The following is a 25,955-nucleotide window of genomic DNA, read 5'->3' as shown; positions in this document are numbered from 1 at the left end:
ACAATATTATCTGTGTGGTCATTCCAATTTAAGTTGCTCGTAATTTTAATTCCTAGGTATTTAGTCAAATTGACAGCCCTTAGATTTGTGCGATTTATCGTATACCCAAAATTTATCGGATTTTGCTCTTCCCTTTGTTCGCGCCGCGTGCTCCAGTTCCACTGGGAACCTGCTACGCGCTCCGTGTGCAGAAGGCGTGTCTCTGATTTGGGTACCGTGCGCGGAAAACCTCGTGGACAAAGGAAACGACCAGATCTTCGCGTGTGCCTCAAATACAAGAATAGCGAAGACAGCCCAGTGAAGGCAGGGCGGTAGTGGGAGAAGCGGAGAGAGCGTTCAGAAGCGCGTTTGCCGACATGGGCGCTGCAGTGCGGCTCGGCGACTCGTCCAGTGCTGAGATCCACAGTGAGTACGCAGCCATCGCCTCGCTATACCTCTGTCCACTCCTGCAATACTGACGCTCGAGTGTCTTCACTGATCGTGTCACGCCGTTCCGTTTGACGTTCGAGGGGTGTTCTGCGGAGTACCGCGTTCTCTCGAGACGCCGTGCGACAGACAACACACGCTAGCAGTTTACATCGCTAGCAAATTCTTGTGGGGTTATTGAAGACTCTTGTGAAGAAAATTTTCTCTCGTGCCTGTCTTGTTTCCGCTAAGCGTTACAAATGGCGCTCGAGCCACCATGTCCTTGGTCGACGCAAATGAGATACTGCTTCGAAGCGTTACTTGTTGTGTCCATTATTCAAACGCAGATAACTCTCTGAATTTATTTTCGAGATCTTTTCTGTTGACATTACAGATGCCACAGATGTTTCTCTTATATTGTAGTTTCTGAAACGCTTTCTGCGTATAATCTGGTTAGTGATGAATACAACTGATCTACTTACCATTCTTAACGTTATAAAGGACAGCAATGTTGTGGCAGTACCTGCGATAGCCTCTCTGCATAAAAAAAGCTTTATGTATTCACGGAGGAGTCTATCTTGCTGTAATTAAGTGCTTATGCTGCTATTACACTCACTGTCGTTTCCTGTGGGACGGCTGCTAAATAACGAGATAAAGTGCATTTCCGTCGAGGTCGTCCATTGTTGTAAGAGAAGTGAAATAATGGAAGCTACTCGTAAATAATTGCGCGCTCGTTGTACGCTTAGCATAATGCATGGCCAGTTCGTCTACAAAGAACAGCTGAGTTCTGTGTGTGGCGTAAGAAGGAATATAAATGTGGGATAAAGGAACTACTTCTTATATTCATTGGCCCGATGTTGTTTGTCGTGCCACGAGAGGCACCAGAACATCTGCGCTGTGACGAAGGCAGGCAAATAAACTGAGTTTCGACCCTCCTGTAGCAGCAATAGCTGTGCTAACATCTATCAGTTTAGGTCGTTGCTTCAAATGAGTGTTTTACATGTGCGTGCTTATTCATAAACGACAAGGCATGACTAAAAGAGGTTTTGTAAGTTTAGCATCAATAACTGCTGCTTTTGTTGACGTTATATGGTTAGTTTTATTTAAAATCATTGCAGTTAATGGAACAACGTTGTGTCATCTCTTGTCGTTCTTGTCTCAGTTAACACAGTTATACTGTACTCATAAAAAAAGCTAAAAACCCTTCCATTACTCCTTTCACTGTGTACAGAAGTTAGTACTGCATTTGAAAATAAACTACACATAAAATCGTAAAGGTAATGTTGGAGATAGAAATTGCACATAACAATTTATTCTTTGTTGTCGAATGATGATGGTAACACGTATATTTATTCACTTAAAATTTTAGTTAGCTAAGGCGACCATTTTTGCATTAAATATCCTTCCTGTTACATACTGTGCTTTAAATAAACATTTACTCTTGGTGTGTGCACGACACAATGACACTGCTGTATTGGTAAACAGTAACTCATTTCGTTCTTCTTGTCACAATAAAGGAATTTACTAGAATTGCACAGTAACGTGTGTCCTAATTGGATGAAATAGTCCGAACACTGGGAGACTTGCCAGTATGAAATCTATTTATCATCAGGACATATTTGCAAGTTCGACCAGTATTCAAGAACGGTTAACAGCATAAAACACAATTTCAGTCTCTGTTTCACTGCAGGCTTAATATTACGTTTGATCTTTTGAAAAGAAGAAGATACATTTATTTTTATTCTTCCTAAATGCGAAAATATAAAACATTATTGTTATTTAAAGAACAGGAAATTTTAACCGTTGAGTTTCTCTCTTCTCTGCTTGCAATAACAACAAGCTGCTGGAATCTTCTCTAGAAACTTCAGCGGCATTAATAGCCTACTGGCATTCGCTTGATTCCCAGTAAAAACAAAGAATGATGTCTTGTCTGTGACTTAAGATTACGCACTTTTTAACACATTATAGACAAAATTTTTATCAATACCTCCTACGTGCTTCCATCAGTGCATGCAGCGTTCATCCTTGTGAATCACTCTCTCTTTTATATGGTTTGTGAGAAAGGAGTGGAATCCTTAGATTGACAGTGCAAGCCTTCGACAACTTGAGTATGTCTTTGGAGGAAAACTTGCTTCTTTTAACGAGCTTCCTATCTCCAGGTTGTCTATACCCTCAGTTTCTCAACAGGTGAAAGACTTCTACTATTTTCGTTATTGCCGCATTTTTCCAGATACTTGAAAATCATTGCTTTTAGTTTAGTAACTTGAATACCTTTTAAGTCACAAACATCTGTGTCTTCTCGATCCAGTAGTTGGTCAGAAATATTTTCCTGTATGCGTTTGTCTGATGGAGCAGGGTGGCGCCACGATTAAAGTACTTGACTCGCATTCATGAGAGCGGGTTCAAACGTACACATACGTGTGAATTCCTAAAGGACCAAACTGCTGCGGTCATCGGTCCCTATACTTACACACTACTCAAACTAACTTGTGCTAAGAACAACACACACACCTATGCCCGACAGAGGACTCGAACCTCCGGCGGAAGAGGGAGCGGATTCCAAATAATCTGAAGCCATTTTGACTATTTTTCGACTGCGACTATCTCAAGAAATATGTAAAGGTTTTTTAAATTACCGCTACCACTCACAAACATTGTTAACTATTGTATTACTTATTTATTTAGTGACATGTTTCGAGGGACTGCCTCATCTTCAGGCTAAATGGCATTACAAAAACAATTTTACAATAAGGTCATACTGATGTTACATAGTCTTTTCATGAACGTTGTGGTTATCCTGTGGAAGAAGAGAAAAATTGGTAAGAAGCGATGTCACTATGAAAGCTGGACTGATGTTTGCATGAAAATGTTTTGTAACGGTTCCAAATACGTATACGGTCATTCAGATTTAAGTTTTCGATGGGTTCCAGAAATCGATTACAGTGAATGTCAAGGTGGTTTCCATAATAAAAAAAATGAGTCCGTTTCCTCCTTCATCCTAATGGACGGTCCTTTATACTCTACCACATATTAATATGTTTTGCGTTTGTCCAAGAAATGTCACATTCCTAAAAACTGGTAGAAAATGTCTCTGTTACGATTTTCATAGGAAGATGATATAATATAATATGGAGATAACAACAGGTACTTGTCGAAGAATGGTATTGGTCTTAGTATCCCAGTCAATATTTCGTTTCCACTACAGGAACCAAGGTTTAGACAGTGAAATTAATTTGTTTCATTTTTCAACTTTTACTGTCCTGTATCCGACGAGATAATCATTAAGGATACAGTAGGATAATTCTGATAAATGTGACGGGAAACATGGAGCCACGCAACACTAATTTAAAACGATTCGTAGAAATAATGGAAAACACGAAAAAGCCACAATCTGATATTAGTGCAGCATTCTCTTAGCCTCGAAGACATTGAACCAACGATACACTATCGAAAGATTAGGTTAATTGTTTTGTGTAATTGTCTTGATACATTTCGAATAATGATATTAATAATAAAAGTATCTAGCTACAAGAATGAATTTCATACCAGGAAATTATAAGGCAGCAGCGTAAAAAAAATGCTGTCATTATGTGGGTAAGTGAAACCATACATACCTAAAAGTATAAATGCGAATATTTCATAAATGAGATGCGCAACTGAGTACTGTAATTTTTTTTTTCACAGAATGAAAGCACAAAGACTTCACATAGCTAACATACATGGAGTAATTCATATCATGTGACATACGTTTAATAATACTTCGTGTTCGTTTCTTAAGGAGAACAATGTCCATTTCTACCACATAACTGATAGTATAAGCGTTTTGATTCACAATCAACATTATTATATGTTATAGCGCAAATAGTTCATGAGATATAGTCATTTCATTCGATGAACTTAGTCCACCCCAGTAATATCCCTTCTGCTGATGTATCTGCTCGTTAGGGCATTCAGCTCACAGTAAGGATCACGCTATGTTGACGTCGTTATGGTGTTTCCAACTAGGAAATTGTGTAGTATGGTAAAGAAGACTGTCATGCAAAATGGAACACCTTCTGTCCATACGGTTAGTGTCACACAGAAACACCACCGAAAGCTACGGTAGAAGATCATGCAAAGGAAGGATATTCGGATTTAAATACTACCCGATGGCCTTGATTGGACTCGAACCGACAAACTGTTGGTTACGGGCAACTCACCATAGAACGCCCGTCAAGCTGGGGCAGGTTTACCATGCTGAAAAGATCCTCCTTACCTGAAAGATCCATGAACCGTCTCATACTGGCCATGAGACGTGATCGTGCAGATCACCGACAAAGGAACGGGCTGAGAACTACATTTACATCTATGATCAGCGAAGGAAATGTAAAACTCAATCTTGCTCTTGTTCAAGAGGACTTTCTGACGATATAGAAGCGCGAGGAAAAAAGATAACCTGTACTGCAGGTCTCGAAGTTTTTCAAAAAGTAACCGAACATGGCACCTGAGTGACATGACAGGACTCTCATGTTCAGACGGAGCCGTGTCACATCCTGTTATTGCCATCTGGATTTGGATGCTTTTCAGTTTGCCTAAATCGCCAGACGGTTTCTTGAACAACACCTCAGCCAACCCCTTCCCTCGTGCTTTCTCAATTGAACCTCTAACGATACCGCTGTTGGTGAAACTTAAACCTCGAAAAATTGAGAAAAACACTAAAGAAACTGCAAAAAGAAAAAGAAAGAAGTCGCAACTGTTGCTTGATTTACCCAAGCTACGTATGAATTCGTTTATTGAATTTTTATTGAAGTTTAATAATTTTAGATTTTATTCAGCGTCTGTATGGGTGATTTTGAGATCAGTGACTGATATATACGAATGAATGAAGATTGTTTGCTGTGTTAGTCACTATGTAATTTTTTATTTTTAAAAAAATGGTTCAAATGGCTCTAAGCACTGTGGGACTTAATATCTGAGGTCATCAATCCCCTAGACTTCAAACTACTTAAACTTATCTAACCTAAGGACATCACACACATCCATGCCCGAGGCAGTATTCGAACCTGCGACCGTAGCAGCAGCGCGGTTCCGGACTGAAGCGCCTAGAACCGCTCGACCACAGCGGCCGGTTTTCTTTTTTATGTGCACTATGCGTTTCGAGGACACGCTCTCGTCATTAGGTACTTTCACGTTAAGCTTATTTGTATGGAAGCGGGATGTGCCAGTTTTAGTGGTATAAAGTTTATACCGTACCCGTAATTGTTCACTAAAAAAGAGCGAGAGATAGAAAGAAACTTATACATTTGTAACGTACTCCTTACTCGTTTAAATGGCGCACAGACATGTATGAAACATTGATACAAAAGTGCCAAGCGACACTTCTCAATATCGACACAACAAACATATCTTCTAAGATGTGAATCAAAAGTAGCATAGGGGTGGGATAGTGCCAGTAATATTTTTTGTTCAAAAGCTATTTGCATTTCCTCCACCCCTTCCAGTTCAGGGGATGGGGGGGGGGGGGGCAGGACGGATTCACAGGGGCCATGTTGCCGCTATTTAGTCTTTGATTTTTTTAATTTTTCAGATTAAAATACAACAATTTATGAAACTAAAATGCAGATGATGATGTTTATGAAAAGTTGACATGGTGGGCGTTCAAAATCATAATGAGGATGATATGATGCGGGTCCTGGTAACTGTGAGTGTGAGTTGGGATGTGGCAGGATGTTGATGGAAAAGGGAGAGGGATGTCTTTTTGGAAAGGGACTGATAGTTGGGGCACAGGTCTTTCGATAGGAGCGGGATGCCAGCTGGGCGAGAAAAGACTGGATTGGAGCATTCATTTTGAATGCTATACTGTAGTATGGTACAGCATGGGATGGGAATGGATGGTGTGGGATAGGATGGCTAGGGCAAGGTAGGGTAGGGTTGGAAGCTGAGTTCATTTCGAGGATGAGTTCATGGTCTGGGAGGACAAGGCGATTCAGGTTCCGTTGGGAAAGGGTATGGAGTGCATGAAGATGGAGCAAAGGTGGAAAAAGTCTTTTTTTCTTTATTGTCGTTTCATTCCCCTAGACCCATATCGGGAGGTGGGCTGCCAACGGCAGAACGTCCTGCTGTTCAGTCACAAGCTTTAACAACCTAAATGAGGGCGTTGCAAACAAGATTAAAGATCGCAGATCTAAAAAAAAAAAGATAAGAAGATAGATGTTTGATGCTATTTACATTAAATTACACTGTTATTTTTCTTCGTTTCTTAATTAAAATCAAAAAGATTAGAAGGTAAAGATAAAACGAAAAAAATAGATACTTGAAACACTATGAAAAAGACGGTGAAGTTCATTTTAAAAGGAGCATTGGACTTTAACTAAAAAACTGAAAGACCTGCACTGAGGAAAAAAATGGTTCTGGCAACAGGAAAAGCTGAGTTTTATGTTAGGTGGAAGGCTGTGGATGTAAATACATGGTCCATTGGGTGGTATCTGTGTATCTGTAAATGAGGGTAGGTGCCAGGGTGGCTAGAGCGAAAACGAAAAGGGAGGACTCTGTTTTGTGGGTAGGACACTGGTATCAAGGAGAGGAGGGATAGGGAGAAATGGAGAAGAGAGGTGGATTGGGAAGTTGTAGTTCGTAGGACGTATAAATATCGGGGCGGATTTATTTGTCTGGGAGAAGGAGTCGGCTGAAGCTGCGTTGGGGTAGGATATGGAATGTGTATAGTTGTAAGTGTAGGTGACAGTGGAAAGTGTTGATAAAAGTGTGGCACCATACTAGGATTGGTGATCAGAGCGGAAAGAAAGTAGATTCCATCAAAGAAAAATTGCCTATATATGTGTGTGTTGGACTCAGAAGTACATATAAAGACGATATATTGTGATATATGGAAGAAATGGTCAAAAATGAACATTTCAGGCTGTACGAGATCTTAAATCAGCAACGCGTGTGAGACACGGGTTTGTAGCCTGATTACGCTTCATGATAAGCAACTGCCAGCCACATCTACGATGATGGCGTCACCTTAAAATACGATATACAGTCGCCTGCTGTGTATCCATGAGGGAGTTTATCACCGTTTACAGTTTCTGATTGTCGAAGATGAAACCTAAATAAGGGCGTTGCAAACAAGATTAAAGATCGCAGATCTAAAAAAAAAAAATACCGAAAGGCTTTTAATGAACGGCACAGAGTGTAGTGCCCGGAAAGCCGAACGAATCTGCTGAGAAAACTTTCACAACATACGTCTTCGTAATGGAAAGAAATGGATTGCCATCGTTATAATCTTACGAGACACGGGACCGTTCAGATTGCAGAGAGATGGCCAAGGATCTCGACTAAAAATTGTTCTCAGAGTAGGAGCTGAGAACATGGTATCGGATTGCGTGAGCCCCTTTCCTCCCAATTTTTCCCTAACACTTTTTCCCCTTCATAATGTGGCCTTACGACACTCCCAACTACTCTTACCTTCCTATCCCCCAATATACACTCCTTCTCCATCGCTAATAACCATCAGTGCCCCATCCTTACACCCATACCCTCCTATCCCAATACACACCTAACCTTTCCTCTCCAACAACAGACCTTCTTTCCCAGGGTAGGTCCTTCAACTTTTAGTAATAGTGCAGTACTTCATTTTTAAGATCAGAGTTTTATATAGTGTTTTAAATGTTTCAAAACTATTGTTAATGTTTTCGTTTTACCTTTTAGTATTCCTGTTTTAAATTAAGAAAGGAGAAAATCGAGTTCTTTTCACATTAAATCTTCCATAAATTTGTCTTTACCCCTGTAAAATGGCTTGTACATACACTAAGGTGACAAAAGTCATGAGGTACCTCCTAACATCGTGTCGAACCTCCTTTTTCCGGGCGTAGTTCAGCAACTCGACGTGGCATCGACTCAACAAATCGTTCGAAGTCCTCTGCAGAAATACTGAGCCACGCTGCCTCCACAGCCATCCATAACTGCGGAATTGTTGCCAGTGCAGGATTTTGTGCACGAAATGACCTTTCGATTATGTCCCACAAATGTTCGATGGGATTCGTGTCGGGAGATCTGGGTGGCCAAATCATTCACTCAAATTGCTTACAATGTTCTTCAAACCAATCGCGAATAATTGTGGCGCGATGACTTGGCGCATTGTCATGAGAACATGAAGTCCACGGTAGGCTGCAAATGGTCTACAAGTAGTCGAACATAACCATTTCTGGTCGATGATCGGTCGAGATGGACCATAGGACCCAGTCCAATCCATGTAAACGCAGCCCACACCATTGTGGAACCCCCACCCGCTTGCACAGAGCCTTGTTGACAACCTGGGTTGATGGCTTCCCGGGATATGTGCCACACTCTAACCCTACCCTCGCATTTTACCAGCTGACTCATCCAACCAGGGCACGGTTTTCCAGTCGTCTAGGGTCCAACCGATACGGTCACGAGTCCACTAGAGGCGCTGCAGCTGATTTCGTACTGTTAGCAAATGAACTGGTGTCCGTCGTCTACTATCATAGCCCATTAATGCCAGATTTCGCCGCACAGTCCTAACCGATGCGTTAGTCGTACATCCCACATTGATTTTTGTGTTTATTTCACGTAGTGTTGCTTGTCTATTAGAACCGAAAACTCTACCAAACGCCGCTGCTCTCGGCCGTTAAAAATTCAAATGGCTCTGAGCACTACGGGACTTACAATCTGAGGTCATCAGTCCCCTGGAACTTAGAACTACTTAAACATAACTAACCTAAGGACATCACACACATCCATGCCCGAGGCAGGGTTCGAACCTGCGACCGTAGCGGTCGTGCGGTTCCAGACTGAAGCGCCTAGAACCGCTCGGCCACAACGTCCAGCTCGGCCGTTAATGTGAAGGCCTTCGGTCGCTGCGTTGCTTGTGGTGAGAACTAGTGAGTGAAATTTGGTATTCTCAGCGCACTCTTCAAGCTGTTGATCTCGGAATACTGAATATCCTAACGATTTACCAAATGGAATGTTCCATACGTCAAGCTCCAACTGTCATTCCGCGTTCAGAGTGTGTTAATTCCCGTCGTGCGGCCATAATCACGTCGGAAACCTTTTCGCATGAATCACCTGAGTACGGCCTTTTCATATCATGCTTAAGCGATACTACCGCCATTTGTATATGTGCATATCGCTGTCCGATGACTTTTGTCATCTCACTGCATCTCTACTGGATTTTTTTTTTTTTGCCTTAGCGTATGTTACTTGGTTACTTGTCCTTTGGATGAAGCGCGGACTGATTGTACCGCTGACACCCCCCCCCCCCTCCATCACCCATATAGGGCATAGGGCAGGGGAGATAAAACGACAATAAAGAAAAATCCTGCGAACTAGCACCTAGGCTACACACTTCGAAGCGTACTGTGTTGAGAGTACTGTTCGAAGAACAATCACACAGCTGTTAAAAACAATGTGTTCAAGCGCTGATGCCAAATGGTTTTGAATGCATCAACACCTACATCCACATGACCACTTTGCACTTCACAATTAAATGCCTGCAGAGGGTTCATCGGACCACATTCAAGCTACACTCCTGGAAATGGAAAAAAAAAAACACATTGACACCGGTGTGTCAGACCCACCATACTTGCTCCGGACACTGCGAGAGGGCTGTACAAGCAATGACCACACGCACGGCACAGCGGACACACCAGGAACCGCGGTGTTGGCCGTCGAACGGCGCTAGCTGCGCAGCATTTGTGCACCGCCGCCGTCAGTGTCAGCCAGTTTGCCGTGGCATACGGAGCTCCATCGCAGTCTTTAACACTGGTAGCATGCCGCGACAGCGTGGACGTGAACCGTATGTGCAGTTGACGGACTTTGAGCGAGGGCGTATAGTGGGCATGCGGGAGGCCGGGTGGACGTACCGCCGAATTGCTCAACACGTGGGGCGTGAGGTCTCCACAGTACATCGATGTTGTCGCCAGTGGTCGGCGGAAGGTGCACGTGCCCGTCGACCTGGGACCGGACCGCAGCGACGCACGGATGCACGCCAAGACCGTAGGATCCTACGCAGTGCCGTAGGGGACCGCACCGCCACTTCCCAGCAAATTAGGGACACTGTTGCTCCTGGGGTATCGGCGAGGACCATTCGCAACCGTCTCCATGAAGCTGGGCTACGGTCCCGCACACCGTTAGGCCGTCTTCCGCTCACGCCCCAACATCGTGCAGCCCGCCTCCAGTGGTGTCGCGACAGGCGTGAATGGAGGGACGAATGGAGACGTGTCGTCTTCAGCGATGAGAGTCGCTTCTGCCTTGGTGCCAATGATGGTCGTATGCGTGTTTGGCGCCGTGCAGGTGAGCGCCACAATCAGGACTGCATACGACCGAGGCACACAGGGCCAACACCCGGCATCATGGTGTGGGGAGCGATCTCCTACACTGGCCGTACACCACTGGTGATCGTCGAGGGGACACTGAATAGTGCACGGTACATCGAAACCGTCATCGAACCCATCGTTCTACCATTCCTAGACCGGCAAGGGAACTTGCTGTTCCAACAGGACAATGCACGTCCGCATGTATCCCGTGCCACCCAACGTGCTCTAGAAGGTGTAAGTCAACTACCCTGGCCAGCAAGATCTCCGGATCTGTCCCCCATTGAGCATGTTTGGGACTGGATGAAGCGTCGTCTCACGCGGTCTGCACGTCCAGCACGAACGCTGGTCCAACTGAGGCGCCAGGTGGAAATGGCATGGCAAGCCGTTCCACAGGACTACATCCAGCATCTCTACGATCGTCTCCATGGGAGAATAGCAGCCTGCATTGCTGCGAAAGGTGGATATACACTGTACTAGTGCCGACATTGTGCATGCTCTGTTGCCTGTGTCTATGTGCGTGTGGTTCTGTCAGTGTGATCATGTGATGTATCTGACCCCAGGAATGTGTCAATAAAGTTTCCCCTTCCTGGGACAATGAATTCACGGTGTTCTTATTTCAATTTCCAGGAGTGTATTTTTCTACCGCTCACCTTCAAACAGCGTGTGGGAAACCGGGATGTTTTAATCCTCTCAATCAATTTTTTATAATACATGCATTGGTGTTGACTTTCGTCAGTGTGAATAGTCTGATTTCAAATTATTGAAATCAAGTGTAAGTAGTTTATATTAATGAAAACCAGGTATTCACTTCCGAACACTCCTGGAATGATCCAACATTCTAGAGCTATTTATGGAGATAATTTTAACATCTTCTTTCAGAAATTGACGTTTTATAAATTATTGTAGAATATTTCAGTCTTTTCGTATAAGTTCATCAACAGGAGTTCGGATGGGGGAACGAAATAGACCGCGCCCTGACAAAAGGGACCGTCTGGAATTTGCCTTAAGCGATTTAGGGAAATCACGGAAAACCTAAATCAGATGGCCGGGCTGGGATTTTAACCGCCATCCACCAAAATACGTGGCCAGCGTCATTCCATTGCGACACCTCGCACGGTCAATAGAAATAAGCGACGTAGGCTGAAACTATAGACAAAGCTTGAAGTACCAAGTAATAGTTCACAAAACCACAACTAACAAGGAGACGGTACGACCCTGGGGTCCTGGATTTGTCCGAAATTTTGTGTGGTGAAAGAGGACCCCTAACACCTCACGTAGTTAAAATATTAGGACGCACTACTAGGAAAATCCCAAGAAAAATCGATCCAAAGTTTCTTAGGTGCCTTATGAGTATAAAACGTTAGTCCATTGCCGAGCCGCCGTCTGGCCTACACGGTTAGCAGTCGGACCCTTACGCTAGAGTTCTAGGGTTCGATTCCTCTTCTGGCACTTTTTTTCCCTTCTGTTGCTTGCAAAATTGCAGCGCATTGTTACAGGAGAATCGTGAAATTAATTCCCAGGAAGACTGTATAAAAATTCATTCTATAATTCACCATCAGTTATCGTCACCAATATTCCGAGACATGATTCAATATGCCTGGTTTGACTCAAAATTATCAGAAACTCAAAACATTTTCGTAAATGTTAATGGGGCATATTTTTGTAGAGATTTATTGCAAACGCCCTGTGATTGTAAAAAATCCGCTTTTATATGTTGCGCAAGATGTCGCAAAAATTATTGCTTTGTTTGTTTTTATGATAATTACCACTGCGGTTCTTGTTTATAATTATTATATGTATAAAAATTGAATGTTTCCCAACTGAATTTGTTATTCTGATTAAAAACCCAATGATTCTCCTTATATATATGAAAAATGGAAAACCCACCGCCATGAATTGTGTTGTTGGACAAAAAGAAAATAATTTTTATTCAATAATGTAACTAATTTGTTAAAGATAATGTAGGTTTAGGAATCTTTCTGAATAATTGGTGGACTAACAAAAGAAAATGAAACAGAAGGACAAAAGTGCCAGAGGAGGAAAAGAACCCGAGACTTCTGGCTAAGAGCCCGAGCCCTAAACATCTAGGCCAGACGGCGGCTCGGCAATGGACTATCATTTTATACTCATAAGGCACCTAAGAAACTTTGGATCGATTTTTCCCGAGATTTTCCTGGTAGTGCGTCCTAATATTTTAACCACGTGAGGTGTTAGGGGTCCTCTTTCAGCACACAAAATTTCGGACAAATCCCCGACCCGACGCTTGTGCCGTCTCTTTGTAAGCTCAATTCTTGACTAGGTTTTCTCAAAGAGATTCTAATCCCGCAGCATTGTAGGAAAGCTTATACTGAGTTTGGAAGTTATTGAGCGAAACTAGAGGAAAATTAATTCTTTAAGGCGGTATATGAGACACACTCACATACAGCAGGTGCCATGGTTCGTATCCCGTTCTGGGACAAGATTCCATGGTCATCTGCTAGAAAGAAAAAAAGTATTATTCGATAAACGGCGGTGTGATTTCTATAACGAACCGAGCACCATCTCCTCCAAATGAGTTAGTGCTCCGTCTCTGATGACGTTTCTTCGTCACTTGATTGTGCGGTCGTCGTCTGTGCTTGTTGCCCCACTCCTCAGAGCGTTATGGGAGCGAGCTGGGAAAGTTTGCGAGCCCGGGCCCCGGGGGAGGAGCAGCAGATTGCCGCTGCTTGGCGCCGGGCTTCCACGGTCCGCTGGCGCGTTTCCTCACTTTCCTCAGCGCCGTCAGCGTGAGGCAATTCCGTGACGCAACGGCGACGTCACAGCGGAACTTCTTGTTTAGCATCGTTTTACCGACTTGAGCGCCGGCGCCGTGGGACCAGCTTCATTTCATCCGGTGCTGATGCCGCACTTGAAAGTCAGTACATTTATCTGTTGTCAGAACCTTGATGCTACTGCGGGTCGTATGTAGCTTTTTTTCCCTTCATCAGTATTCTGACTGGTTTGATGCGGCCCGCCACGAATTCGTCTCCTGTGCCAACCACTCCATCTCAGAGTAGCACTTGCAACCTAAGTCCTCAATTATTTGCTGGATGTATTCCACTCTCTGTCTTCCGCTACAGCTTTTGCCCTCTACGGCTCCCTCTAGTACCATGGAAGTCATCCCCTGATGTCGTAACTGATGTCTTATCATCCTGTCCCTTCTCCTTGGACCGACCGGGGTAGCCGAGCGGTTCTAGGTGCTTCAGTTTGGACCCGCGCGATCGCTACGGTCGCAGGTTCGAATCCTGCCTCGGGCATGGATGTGTATGATGTCCTTAGGTTAGTTAGGTCTAAGTAGTTCTAAGTTCTAGGGGACTGATGACCTCAGATGTTAGCTCCCGTAGTGCTCAGAGCCATTTGAACCATTAGAACCTTCTCCTTCTCAGTGTTTTCCACTTATTCCTTTCCTCTCCGATTCTGCGTAGAACCTCTTCATTCCTTACCTCATCAGTCCACCTAATTTTCGATATTCGCCTGTAGCCCCACATTTCAAATGCTTCGTTTCTCTTCTGTTCCGGTTTTCCCACAGTCCATGTTTCACTACCACACGTTGTTTGTGTGGTGTCACCGCCAGACACCACACTTGCTAGGTGGTAGCCTTTAAATCGGCCGCGGTCCGGTAGTATACGTCGGACCCGCGTGTCGCCACTATCAGTGATTGCAGACCGAGCGCCGCCACACGGCAGGTCTAGAGAGACTTCCTAGCACTCGCCCCAATTGTACAGCCGACTTTGCTAGCGATGCTTCACTGACAAATTACGCTCTCATTTGCCGAGAGGATAGTTAGCCTAGCCTTCAGCTACGTCATTTGCTACGACCTAGCAAGGCGCCATTATCATTTGCTATTTATCTTGTGATGCATGTACCGTCAGACCGATGTTCACCAATTATGGATTAAAGTTAAGTATTCCAGCAGCTACGTACTATTTTTGCTACTATAAAGACCTTGTCCTGTTCCAGACCTCACGCCATCCTGCGTGAGCTTAAACGCGTGCCTTTCGGCTTCCTCTCATTGTGGGTTGGCGCTCTGGCCAATCCACAACAGTTTGCACCACACGTAAATTCTCAGAAATTTCTTCCTCGAATTAAGGCCTATGTTTGATACTAGTAGATTTCTCTTGGCCAGGAATGCCCTTTCTGCTAGTGCTAGTCCGCTTTTGATGTCCTTTTTTCTCTGTCCGTCATTGGTTATTTTGCTGCGTGGTTAGCAGAATTCCTTAACTTGATCTACTTCGTGACCATAAGTCCTGATGTTAAGTTTCTCGCTGTTTACAGTTCTGCTACTTCTCATTACTTTCGTCTTTCTTAGATTTACTCTCAATCCATATTCTGCACTCATTAGATTGCCCATTCCATTCAGCATATCATGTAATTGTTCTTCACTTTCAAAATGGTTCAAATGGCTCTCAGCTTCTGAGGTCATCAGTCCCCTAGAACTTAGAACTACTTAAACCTAACTAACCTAAGAACATCACACACATCCATGCCCGAGGCAGGATTCGAACATGCGACCGTAGCGGTCGCTCGGTTCCAGACTGTAGCGCCTAGAGCCGCTCGGCCACTCCGGCCGGCTCTTCACTTTCACTCAGGATAGCAATATCATCAGTGAATCGTATCATTGATATCCTTTTACCTTGAATTTTAATTCCAATCCTGAACCTTTCTGTTTACTTCCATCATTGCTTCTTCGATGTACAGATTAAACAGTAGGGGCGAAAGAATGCATCCCGTCTTACACCCTTTTTAATACGAACACTTCGTTCTTGGTCGTCCACTCTTATTATTCCCTCTTGGCTCTTGTAGATATTGTATATTACCCGTCTCTCCTTATGGCTTACCCCTATTTTTTAAGAGTTTTGAACATCTTGCACCATTTTACATTGTCGTATGCCCTCTCAAGGTCGACAAATCCTATGAACGCATCTTGATTTTTCTTTAGTCTTGCTTCCATTATCAACTGCAACGGCAGAATTGCCTCTCTGGTGCGTTTACCTTTCCTGAAGCCAAACTGATCGTCATCTAACACATCCTCAATTTTCTTTTCAATTCTTCTGTATATTATCCTTGTCTGCAACTTGGATGCATGAGCTGTTAAGCTAGTTATGCGATAATTCTCACACTTTTCAGCTCTTGCAGTCTTCGGAATTGTGTGGATGATATTTCTCCGAAAGTCAGACTCATAAATTTTACACACCAACGTGGATGGTCGTTTTGTTGCCACTTCCCCCAACGATTTTGGAAATTATGATGGAATGTTATCTACCTCTCCTGCCTTATTTGATTTTATGTCCTCCAAAGTTCTCTTTCATTCTGATTCTAACGCTGGATCTCTTATCTCTTCGAAATCGACTCCTGTTTCTTCTTCTATAATATCAGACAAATCTTCCCCCTCATAGAGGCCTCCAATGTACTCTTTCCACCCATCCGCTCTCTCCTCTGCATTTAACAGTGGAGTTCCGATGCACTCTTAATGTTACCACCCTTGCTTTTAATATCACCGAAGGTTGTTTTGACTTTCCTGTAAGCTGAGTCAGTCCTTCCGACAGTCATTTCTTTTTCGATTTCTTCACATTTCTCAGGGAGCCATTTCTTCTTAGCTCCCTCTGCACTTTCTATTTATTTCATTCCTCAGCGGTTTGTCTTTCTGTATTCCTGTATTTCCGTGAACATTTTTGTACTTCCTTCTTTCATCGGTCAACTGAAGTACACTCCTGGAAACTGAAATAAGAACACCGTGAATTCATTGTCCCAGGAAGGGGAAACTTTATTGACACATTCCTGGGGTCAGATACATCACATGATCACACTGACAGAACCACAGGCACATAGACACAGGCAACAGAGCAGGCACAATGTCGGCACTAGTACAGTGTATATCCACCTTTCGCAGCAATGCAGGCTGCTATTCTCCCATGGAGACGATCGTAGAGATGCTGGATGTAGTCCTGTGGAACGGCTTGCCATGCCATTTCCACCTGGCGCCTCAGTTGGACCAGCGTTCGTGCTGGACGTGCAGACCGCGTGAGACGACGCTTCATCCAGTCCCAAACATGCTCAATGGGGGACAGATCCGGAGATCTTGCTGGCCAGGGTAGTTGACTTACACCTTCTAGAGCACGTTGGGTGGCACGGGATACATGCGGACGTGCATTGCCCTGTTGGAACAGCAAGTTCCCTTGCCAGTCTAGGAATGGTAGAACGATGGGTTCGATGACGGTTTGGATGTACCGTGCACTATTCAGTGTCCCCTCGACGATCACCAGTGGTGTACGGCCAGTGTAGGAGATCGCTCCCCACACCATGATGCCGGGTGTTGGCCCTGTGTGCCTCGGTCGTATGCAGTCCTGATTGTGGCGCTCACCTGCACGGCGCCAAACACGCATACGACCATCATTGGCACCAAGGCAGAAGCGACTCTCATCGCTGAAGACGACACGTCTCCATTCGTCCCTCCATTCACGCCTGTCGCGACACCACTGGAGGCGGGCTGCACGATGTTGGGGCGTGAGCGGAAGACGGCCTAACGGTGTGCGGGACCGTAGCCCAGCTTCATGGAGACGGTTGCGAATGGTCCTCGCCGATACCCCAGGAGCAACAGTGTCCCTAATTTGCTGGGAAGTGGCGGTGCGGTCCCCTACGGCACTGCGTAAGATCCTACGGTCTTGGCGTGCATCCGTGCGTCGCTGCGGTCCGGTCCCAGGTCGACGGGCACGTGTACCTTCCGCCGACCACTGGCGACAACATCGATGTACTGTGGAGACCTCACGCCCCACGTGTTGAGCAATTCGGCGGTACGTCCACCCGGCCTCCCGCATGCCCACTATACGCCCTCGCTCAAAGTCCGTCAACTGCACATACGGTTCACGTCCACGCTGTCGCGGCATGCTACCAGTGTTAAAGACTGCGATGGAGCTCCGTATGCCACGGTAAACTGGCTGACACTGACGGCGGCGGTGCACAAATGCTGCGCAGCTAGCGCCATTCGACGGCCAACACCGCGGTTCCTGGTGTGTCCGCTGTGCCGTGCGTGTGATCATTGCTTGTACAGCCCTCTCGCAGTGTCCGGAGCAAGTATGGTGGGTCTCACACACCGGTGTCAATGTGTTCTTTTTTCCATTTCCAGGAGTGTATTTCGTCTGTTACCTATGGTTTCTTCGCAGTTTCCTTCTTTGTACCTATACTTTTCTTTCCATTCCTCTTCAACCGTACTACCTACTGATCTGTTCCTTATTGCTATAATCTATAGCCTTAGATTACTTCAAAGGTGTCTCGTCATCCCGTAGTTTTTCTGTATCTCACTTCTTTGGGTATTGATTCTTCCTGACTAATCTCTTGAACTTCAGCCTACTCTTCATCACTACTACATTGTGATCTGAGTCTATATTCGGTCCTGGGTACACCTTACAATCCAGTATCTGATTTCTGAATATCTTTCTGACCGTAATGTAATTTAACTGAAATCTTCCCGAATCACCCGGTCCTTTCCATGTGTACCTTCTCCTCTTGTGATTCTTGAACAGAGTCTGTAGTACCAGTACGTAATTTCATTTAACATAATGGGCGAGGGCAGGTGGGCAGAACAAGAAACCCTTCTCGACTGACAGCAATTTGTTGTAAAAATACGGGTCATAAAAAAATGAAATGATCGTATGGCATTCCTGGCTGGAGGTCCCCATCTGGGGTTGTTCGGCCACCTAGTGCAAGTCTTTTTATTTGACGTCACTTCAGCGACTTGCACATTGATGATGACGAAATGATGATAACGATAACACAATACCCTTTCCCCTTCGGATAAAATATCTGATCCAGTCAGGAATTGCACCCAGGCCCCCTACGTGGCAATCAGCCGTGCTGACCATTCTTCTACGGAGGCGGACTACACAGCATATTTTGTGCTTATGTACACTCTTTCTCTCTATCAGAACAGGTCTCGAAAGGCCCAACGGTACCGACCGACCGTCATGTCATCCTCATCGACAGGCGTTACTGGAACGGATGTGGAGGGGCATATCGTCAGCACACCTCTCTCCCGACCCTTGTCAGCTTTCGTGACCGGAGCCGCTACTTCTCAGTCAAGTGACTCGGGAGACCCGGATAGTCACCCGTCTTAAGTGCTAGTCAAGCCCAACAGCGCTTAACATCGGTGATCTAACGGGACTGCTGCACGGCAGTTGGCTCATGTACACTACTAGACATTAAAATTGCAACATCTAGAAGGATAGCTAATAATAACGAAATCTTTACTCATTGTGCGTATACAGTATATTAGGAAGAATACATTATGAAATTTGTAGGTGATTTGGGTATATACAGGGTTGCCCGCCCGGTTAGCCCTGCGGTGAGCCGGCCAGTCTGTGGATGGTTTTTAGGCGGTTTTCCATCTGCCTTGGCGAATGCGGGCTGGTTCCCCTTATTCCGCCTCAGCATCACTATGTCGTCGATTCCTGCGCAAACAAGTTTTCCACGTATGCGGACGCCACCATTACTCTGCCACGCAAACATAGGGGTTACACTCGTGTGATGTGAGACGTTCCCTGGGAGGTGGGGGGGGGGGGGGGGAGGGGTCCACCGGGGGCCGAACCGCACAATAACCCTGAAAGAGTGGTTCGGTGTGGGGCGCGGAGGGGTGAAGTGGAGTGCGGTAGTAGTCGTGGGATTGTGGACCACTGCAGCTGCGGCGGGGACGGAGCCTCTCTGTCATTTCTAGGCCCCCGGTTAACATACAATACCATACAATACAATAGATATACAGAGTTCAAAATTTAGTATAGCTGTAGCTTTTGGTAGAAACAATGGCTCTAACCGGTTTGGACATATATCTGAACTGAGCTTCGATGACCCCATTAAACGTTACTTTAGTTCTGTTAGCTTTCGTCAACTGTACTGGCTGGCAAGTGTTGGCAAGGCAATCTCTCAGCAATCCGTGACCAGATGTTTTCAAAGGGATAGTGATATGGACAACACGGTTCCTAGAAAACAGATGAATATAACTTGTATCCAGGTGGATCATGACAGCGCGAGCAATACGCGATGCTACATTATCTTGTTAAAGATAACCTCACCGTGATCTAGAAGGCAGGGCACAGCCACTGGCTGTAACAGGCTAGAAATGTAATGCTTACTTTCCAAATTACCGACTATGCGAACCAGAGGCGATCGTGTAATGCAATCATTGGCACCATAGATACGGTCCAGTTACATTAACGTGATCACCTCCTGTATTCGACATCAACGTGTAGTAACCACTCACTGAAGCACTGGTAGTGGAGTGTATATAAAGCGTGTAAGGGCACACGCGGAAGTGCAGTCGTTGTAACGCGGGAACGGAGCGATTTATCTGACTTCCAAACGGACATCATCATTGACTTTCAGATCAAAAGTGAAAGGATTTCCGAAACGGCTAAGTTTGTAAACTGTTCGCGTGCCACCGTGGTTAAAGTATACCGCGCATGGCAAAATGGCGCTATCCAAAACCAGAGCCAAGGCATCTGTGGTGCACCATTGGCCATAGATGACAGGGAAGAAAGGGAGCTGCGGACATGTGTACGAGTGAATAGGCGTGCAGCTGTTGAGCAACTGACAGCCCAGATGAACCAAGGGGCTACAAACAGTGTCTCCTCAACGACCGTTCAGCGAATGTTGCTCTGTATGGTACTCTGCAGCAGGCGCTTGGTTCATGCACCCACGCTGACTGATGTTCAGCGACGACAGTACCCACGCCAGTACCGCAACTGGACGCCCACTGAGTGGCGACAGATAGCCTTTTCAGATAAAAAATGTAATTGTCGTGTGAATAGAGCCTCCCGTCGGGTAGACCGTTCGCCAGGTGCAAGTCTTTCGATTTGACGCCACCTCGGCGAATAGCGCGTCGATGGGGATGAAATGATTATGATTAGGACAACACAACAACCAGTCCCAGAGAGGAGAAAATCTCCGATCCAGGTGAGAATCGAACCCGGGCCGTTAGGATTGACATTCTGTCGCACTGATCACTGAGCTACCGGTGGCGGACGCCTTTTCAGATGAATCACGTTTCATGCTCGATCGTACAGAAGGCCGTCGGCGCGTATGGCTTGAAACGTCTAAAATCAGAGGGCCCAGGCTGGAGGAGGGAACGTTATGGTCTGTTGAACGTTTTCGTGGCATTCCCTGAGTGGTTTAGACATTCACGAAGACACAATGGATCTACGCAAGTATGCATCTATCCTTAGGGACCATGCAGTTAGTCTTTTGTCAGCACTACGGCATCTACCAGCCAGCAGGACAATGCAGTGTGTCACACAGCTCACAGTTTATGTGCTTGGTTCGAAGAACACCAGGATGAGTTTATTGTACTCCCCTGGCCACCAAAATTCCCGGATTTAAACCCAAATGAGAATCTGTGGGACCACCTCGGTCGCCAGCCGGGGTTGCCGAGCGGTTCTAGGCGCTACAGTCTGGAACCGCGCGACCGCTACGGTCGCAGGTTCAAATCCTGCCTCGGGCATCGATGTGTGTGATGTCCTTAGGTTAGTCAGGTTTAAGTAGTTCTAAGTTCTAGGGGACTGATGACCTTAGAAGTTAAATCCCATAGTGCTCAGAGCCATTTGAACCCTTTGAACCACCTCGATCGGGCAGTTCGCGTCGTGGATCCTCAACACAGAAATCCAGCGCATCTGGCCACGGCACAAAAGTCAGCTTGGCTCGGCATCCCTGTCGGTACCTTCCAGAACTTCAGTGACTCTCTCCCTGCACGTCAGCGCTGCAACAGGTGGTTATGCAGGCTTTTGACAGGTGGTTACATTGATGTGACTGGACCGTGTATCCTCACGCCAGCTGCTAGGCTCCTTTGACGGTGATGAATGCAATCTGTCAACGTTTATTTCCTCGGAGCCTCCACACGGCTACGTCCATCGTGATGCTGCACGCAGAATGGAGACTCGTCTGCCACTCTTGTGACCAGCTTTGGGCGCATCGCTGTCTGTCTGCTGCCGAGTCAACGGAAGCCGCCACAATGGCCGCCAATGTCACAGTCCGCGGTGCTCCAGAAGACGTTGCACTGTCCGCCTGGATACTTGTCTTGCTAGAAGCAAGCCCATTTCCTGACTCATAGTATGCGACGAGGGTATACGATCCTGGGCGAGAGAATGAACGTGTCTTTCAACGAGGCTGCTAGGTGCGTGGGGCCGTTGCGATTTTGCATGGCGTCGAATGTGACCGTCCCCGATCCATCGAAAGAGAGCCCATCGGTTCCGTATTGGCATGACAGTCGACCGAAGCGAGCAACGATATCACAGAATAAGAATCCGCAGTCTCCATATGCCACAAACCTTCCGAATTCCGACACAACTTGGTAGACGTTTCTCCTTCTTACACGAGACGTAACAGCCTCTAATCAAAGAAAATTTCTGAATGAGAAACCCGCTATTTAGTTTTTCATAATATGCAGAATGTAGTTGGCATTACTACTACCTACTTTGTGCGGTTGCTCTGAAATGTTAATCGTTTGTATGTCTAAACACGTAATAGGCGCCGGCCGTTGTGACCGAGCGGTTCTAGGCGCTTCAGTCTGGGACCGCGCGACCGATACGGTCGCAGGTTCGAATCTTGCCTCGGGCATGGATGTGTGTGATGTCCTTAGGTTAGTTAGGTTTAAGTAGTTCTAAGTTATAGGGGACTGATGACCTCAGATGTTAAGTCCCATGGTGCTCAGAGCCAATTGAAAGTAATAGGCTTTACTTCACTCCGACGTTTGTTATATGTCACATTTACGGTGTTGTAATTACAGAGTATGATGGGTTTTCAGGAGACTGAAAAACTCTGTACGAATTATCAAGGATTCTGTAAGCACCAACACTGTAAAACTTACTCTTTCGTTAGATTCGGAAGCCTGTGGATAGCGCAGCTCAGGTTGATGCCACGTTTTTTAACATCCGGGAAACATAGGATACTGGAAAAAGTCTACTTAATATCGAAACAAGTCTGCAATTGGAATGAAAATTTCCTACTGAACAGAGCTCAGCGGATCCTTCTTGACGGGTACATACCATGAGAACTGATAACAGCGGCTAGTGTAGCTAAAGGAAGCGTGATAGGACCATTACTGTTCACGATGTATACAAATGGCCTAGCAGAAAACTCTATAGGTCTCTGCCGCGATCTACAGATAGTGTAGTTTAATAAAAGAAGATCACATCGATATAAAATTGTTACGGAATGTTGAATGGCTCGCAGGAGATCAACATTTGTTGCAAAGACTGAGAGTTGACCCTTAACACAAGCAATGCACGTAGGAAGAAAAGAAGTGTAGCTCCGCCGTTCTGCTTCAAAAGGATCAAGCGGGACCGATCGACTACCGTGTAATCCTCATTTAGTGGCGTCATGTGGATGCATTTTGTTGTCAGCACACCGTTCTTCCAGCCGTTTTTGGCTTTGCAGACCTTCGAGACGCTACCCCTCATTCAGTCAAGTAGCTCCTCATTTGGCATCACGAAGAAACTCCCTGCTAGTATTGGCTATTAAGCCAGGGTCCTTAGCAGTACTGGGAACTGAACCAGCGTCCTCCGCATTGCAGTAAACCATGTTGACCATTCATGTACGGAGGTGGATGTAACGCACACAAAAAACTAGGTATCGTTTGACTACACAATAAACGATCAGTCGCTGGAACCGGTCATAGCCATCAACATAGGAGTATCCGACTGGAGTGGTTTAAGATGGAAAGCCCGCATAAACCAAACTGTGAATGGAATGTGCCAGAGTGAGATTCGTAGGGAGAATTCCAAGGAAGATGTTTATTCCAATTCTTAATACGTTCGTCTGGGACTCTTAACAGGTTGGGCTAATGGAAAAAATAGACATTCTCAACGAACTGTTGTGGGAGATGCTACAAGAAAAGTGCTACACGTCGCGAAGAGCTTTAACCTCAAGACCGCATTCTAGAACGAGTCAAGACTGTCATTAATTCGTCCAGTATGGATCTCCCGTAATGACAAGGATAAAATTTTTTTAAAAAATCTCGCTTATATAGAGAGGTTCCAAGAATATCTCTTTTAGCGCTGCAACTGTGAGTGGATCATGGAGCATGGATCAACTATTTGCATAGACTGCATTCAGGGCGTTTTGGTATAATTAAAGCAGTGAATCCAGATATAGGTTCCCTCAGATCTTTCAAGGCGAATTCCAGTACGGTTTTCTAGGGGAGGCCATGGGCGGATTCTTCAATTATTTTTATGTAGTCAAAGTTTGTTTTGCATACCTTATGGCATATACGTGGATGGGATTTTAAACCTAGCCCTTCCTTTGTATTCGACACAGGGCAGGGATTCAAAGTTTCTTTGTGGCTTGAGTTCTTCGAGATTTCCCTAAACCACTTAAACTTAATGCCACAATGTATCCTTAAATAGCGTCATCACTAACTCTGGGCCGAACCCTCTGCAAGTGGTCTGACGCCGTGTTGCTAATGACATCACTGCCGACAACAAGTATTACAGTTACAAATGCAAGAAAACAAGCAGTAGAAACTCTCGCCGTGTGCAGGTGTGCCTTATCTTCTTGAAATGTAAGGCCAGAATGGCTTGCCATGAAGGGCAACAGAATGGGATGTAGAATATCGTCGACGTACCGCTGTGCTGTTAGGCTGCCGCGAAGGATATCCAAACGGGGCCCGTTATGAAATGAAATCGCATCTCAGACCGCCAAATGGCGGGCGAAGTCTGGTTGGTATCCCACCACTGTTCATGGCGTCTCCAGATACGTCTTCGATCTGGAATCTTATTAACTGGAGGATAATTGCCTTCAGTGGTGAGTTCCACTTCGAACAGAGCCTCGATGACCAGCGAAGACGTGTCTGGAGATGCCCTGGACAGCGGTGTGATAACAACCTGACTGGCGCCCGGGATACGTCCCGAGAACCAGGAGTGATGGTCTGGGGCACCAGTTCTTTTCATAGTAGGACCTCTTTGGTTGTCGCTTGCGGCAATCTGACAGCACAGCGGTACGTCGACGATATTCTGTGCCCCGTTTTATTGCCCTTCGTGGCAAGCCATCCTCGCCGTACATTTCAGCAAGATAATTCCCGCAAGCACACGGCGAGAGTATCTACTGTTTGCCTTCGTGCTTGCCAAATCATACCTTGACCAGCACTGTCGCCGAATATCTCCAAAAATGGTTCAAATGACTCTGAGCACTATGGGACTTAACATCTATGGTCATCAGTCCCCTAGAACTCAGAACTACTTAAACCTAACTAACCTAAGGACAACACACAACACCCAGGCATCACGAGGCAGAGAAAATCCCTGACCCGGCCGGGAATCGAACCCGGGAACCCGGGCGTGGGAAGCGAGAACGCTACCGCACGACCACGAGCGATCTCTCCCCAGATGGGAATATTTGGAGTATTATGGGCAGAGTCCTCCGACCAGCTCGGGATTTTGTCGATCTTACGTGCCAACTGGATCGAATTTGGCACAATATCCCTCAGCAGAACATCCAGAAACTTTATTATTCAATGCCAAGTCTAATAGCTGCGTGCATGAGAGCCAGGGCGGACCAGTGTGTTACTGACGTGCTCAGTATCTGAAACTCTTCCACTTGAATGTATCATCCAATTTTTCGGAAATTGTAATCATTTGTTTGTCTATACATGTACATCACATTTACAGATTTCCGTCCAGTTCGGATAATTCCCCTGTGGTGAGTCGTTTTTTGGTTTTAGAGTATATATACAACACTACGTTGCAAAATCTTTCATTGCAGTCAACACACACACACACACACACACACACACACACACACACACACACACACGCACACACGACATTTTAAGACAGGCCGATGAAAGCAGTGGCAGATCACCTCCATTAAGACCTTGTCAGTGAAAGCAATTCGTTTTTCCTACGTAATGTGAAACATTGATTGATGATTTTGGTCCTCGCTGGTACGTTATGAAGAGTAATGATGCAAAGACTCTAAACAATGTTTACACTAGTACTAAAATACTCATTTACCGTTTGTGGATGTCATAAGTGTCTATACCCGCTATGACATCCTCAGTTAGTTAGTTAGTTAGATAGTTACGTGTTCCATTGATCAGTAGCACGGAAAAACCGTTATGATGTGGAACGTGTCAAATGTACAAGAAATGCGCGCAGGAAACAAGTTTTTTTTTTTTTACATTATTGTGTTATACCTAAATATTTCCATTATCTATCCCATTCCCTTAAATGGTACAAAATG

The 25,955-nt window shown here is 45.4% G+C and overlaps 1 protein-coding gene across 1 annotated transcript in view; it reads left to right on the top strand.

Annotated features, from left to right (window-relative positions):
* Positions 1-341: 341 nt before the first annotated feature.
* Positions 342-25,955, top strand: part of LOC126248106 (uncharacterized) — a 241,024-nt gene continuing 215,410 nt past the window's right edge. Inside the window, exon 1 of the mRNA XM_049948780.1 lies at positions 342-405. Within this exon, the coding sequence (XP_049804737.1) occupies positions 357-405 (49 nt within the window). The 5' untranslated portion in view covers positions 342-356. The remainder of the gene's footprint in view (positions 406-25,955) is intronic.

This window comes from Schistocerca nitens, chromosome 3 (genome assembly GCF_023898315.1).
Source record: "Schistocerca nitens isolate TAMUIC-IGC-003100 chromosome 3, iqSchNite1.1, whole genome shotgun sequence".
NCBI classification, from domain to species: domain Eukaryota; kingdom Metazoa; phylum Arthropoda; class Insecta; order Orthoptera; family Acrididae; genus Schistocerca; species Schistocerca nitens.
The sequence above is the reverse complement of the archived record's forward strand: the minus strand, read 5'-3'. Positions and strand labels throughout refer to the sequence as shown.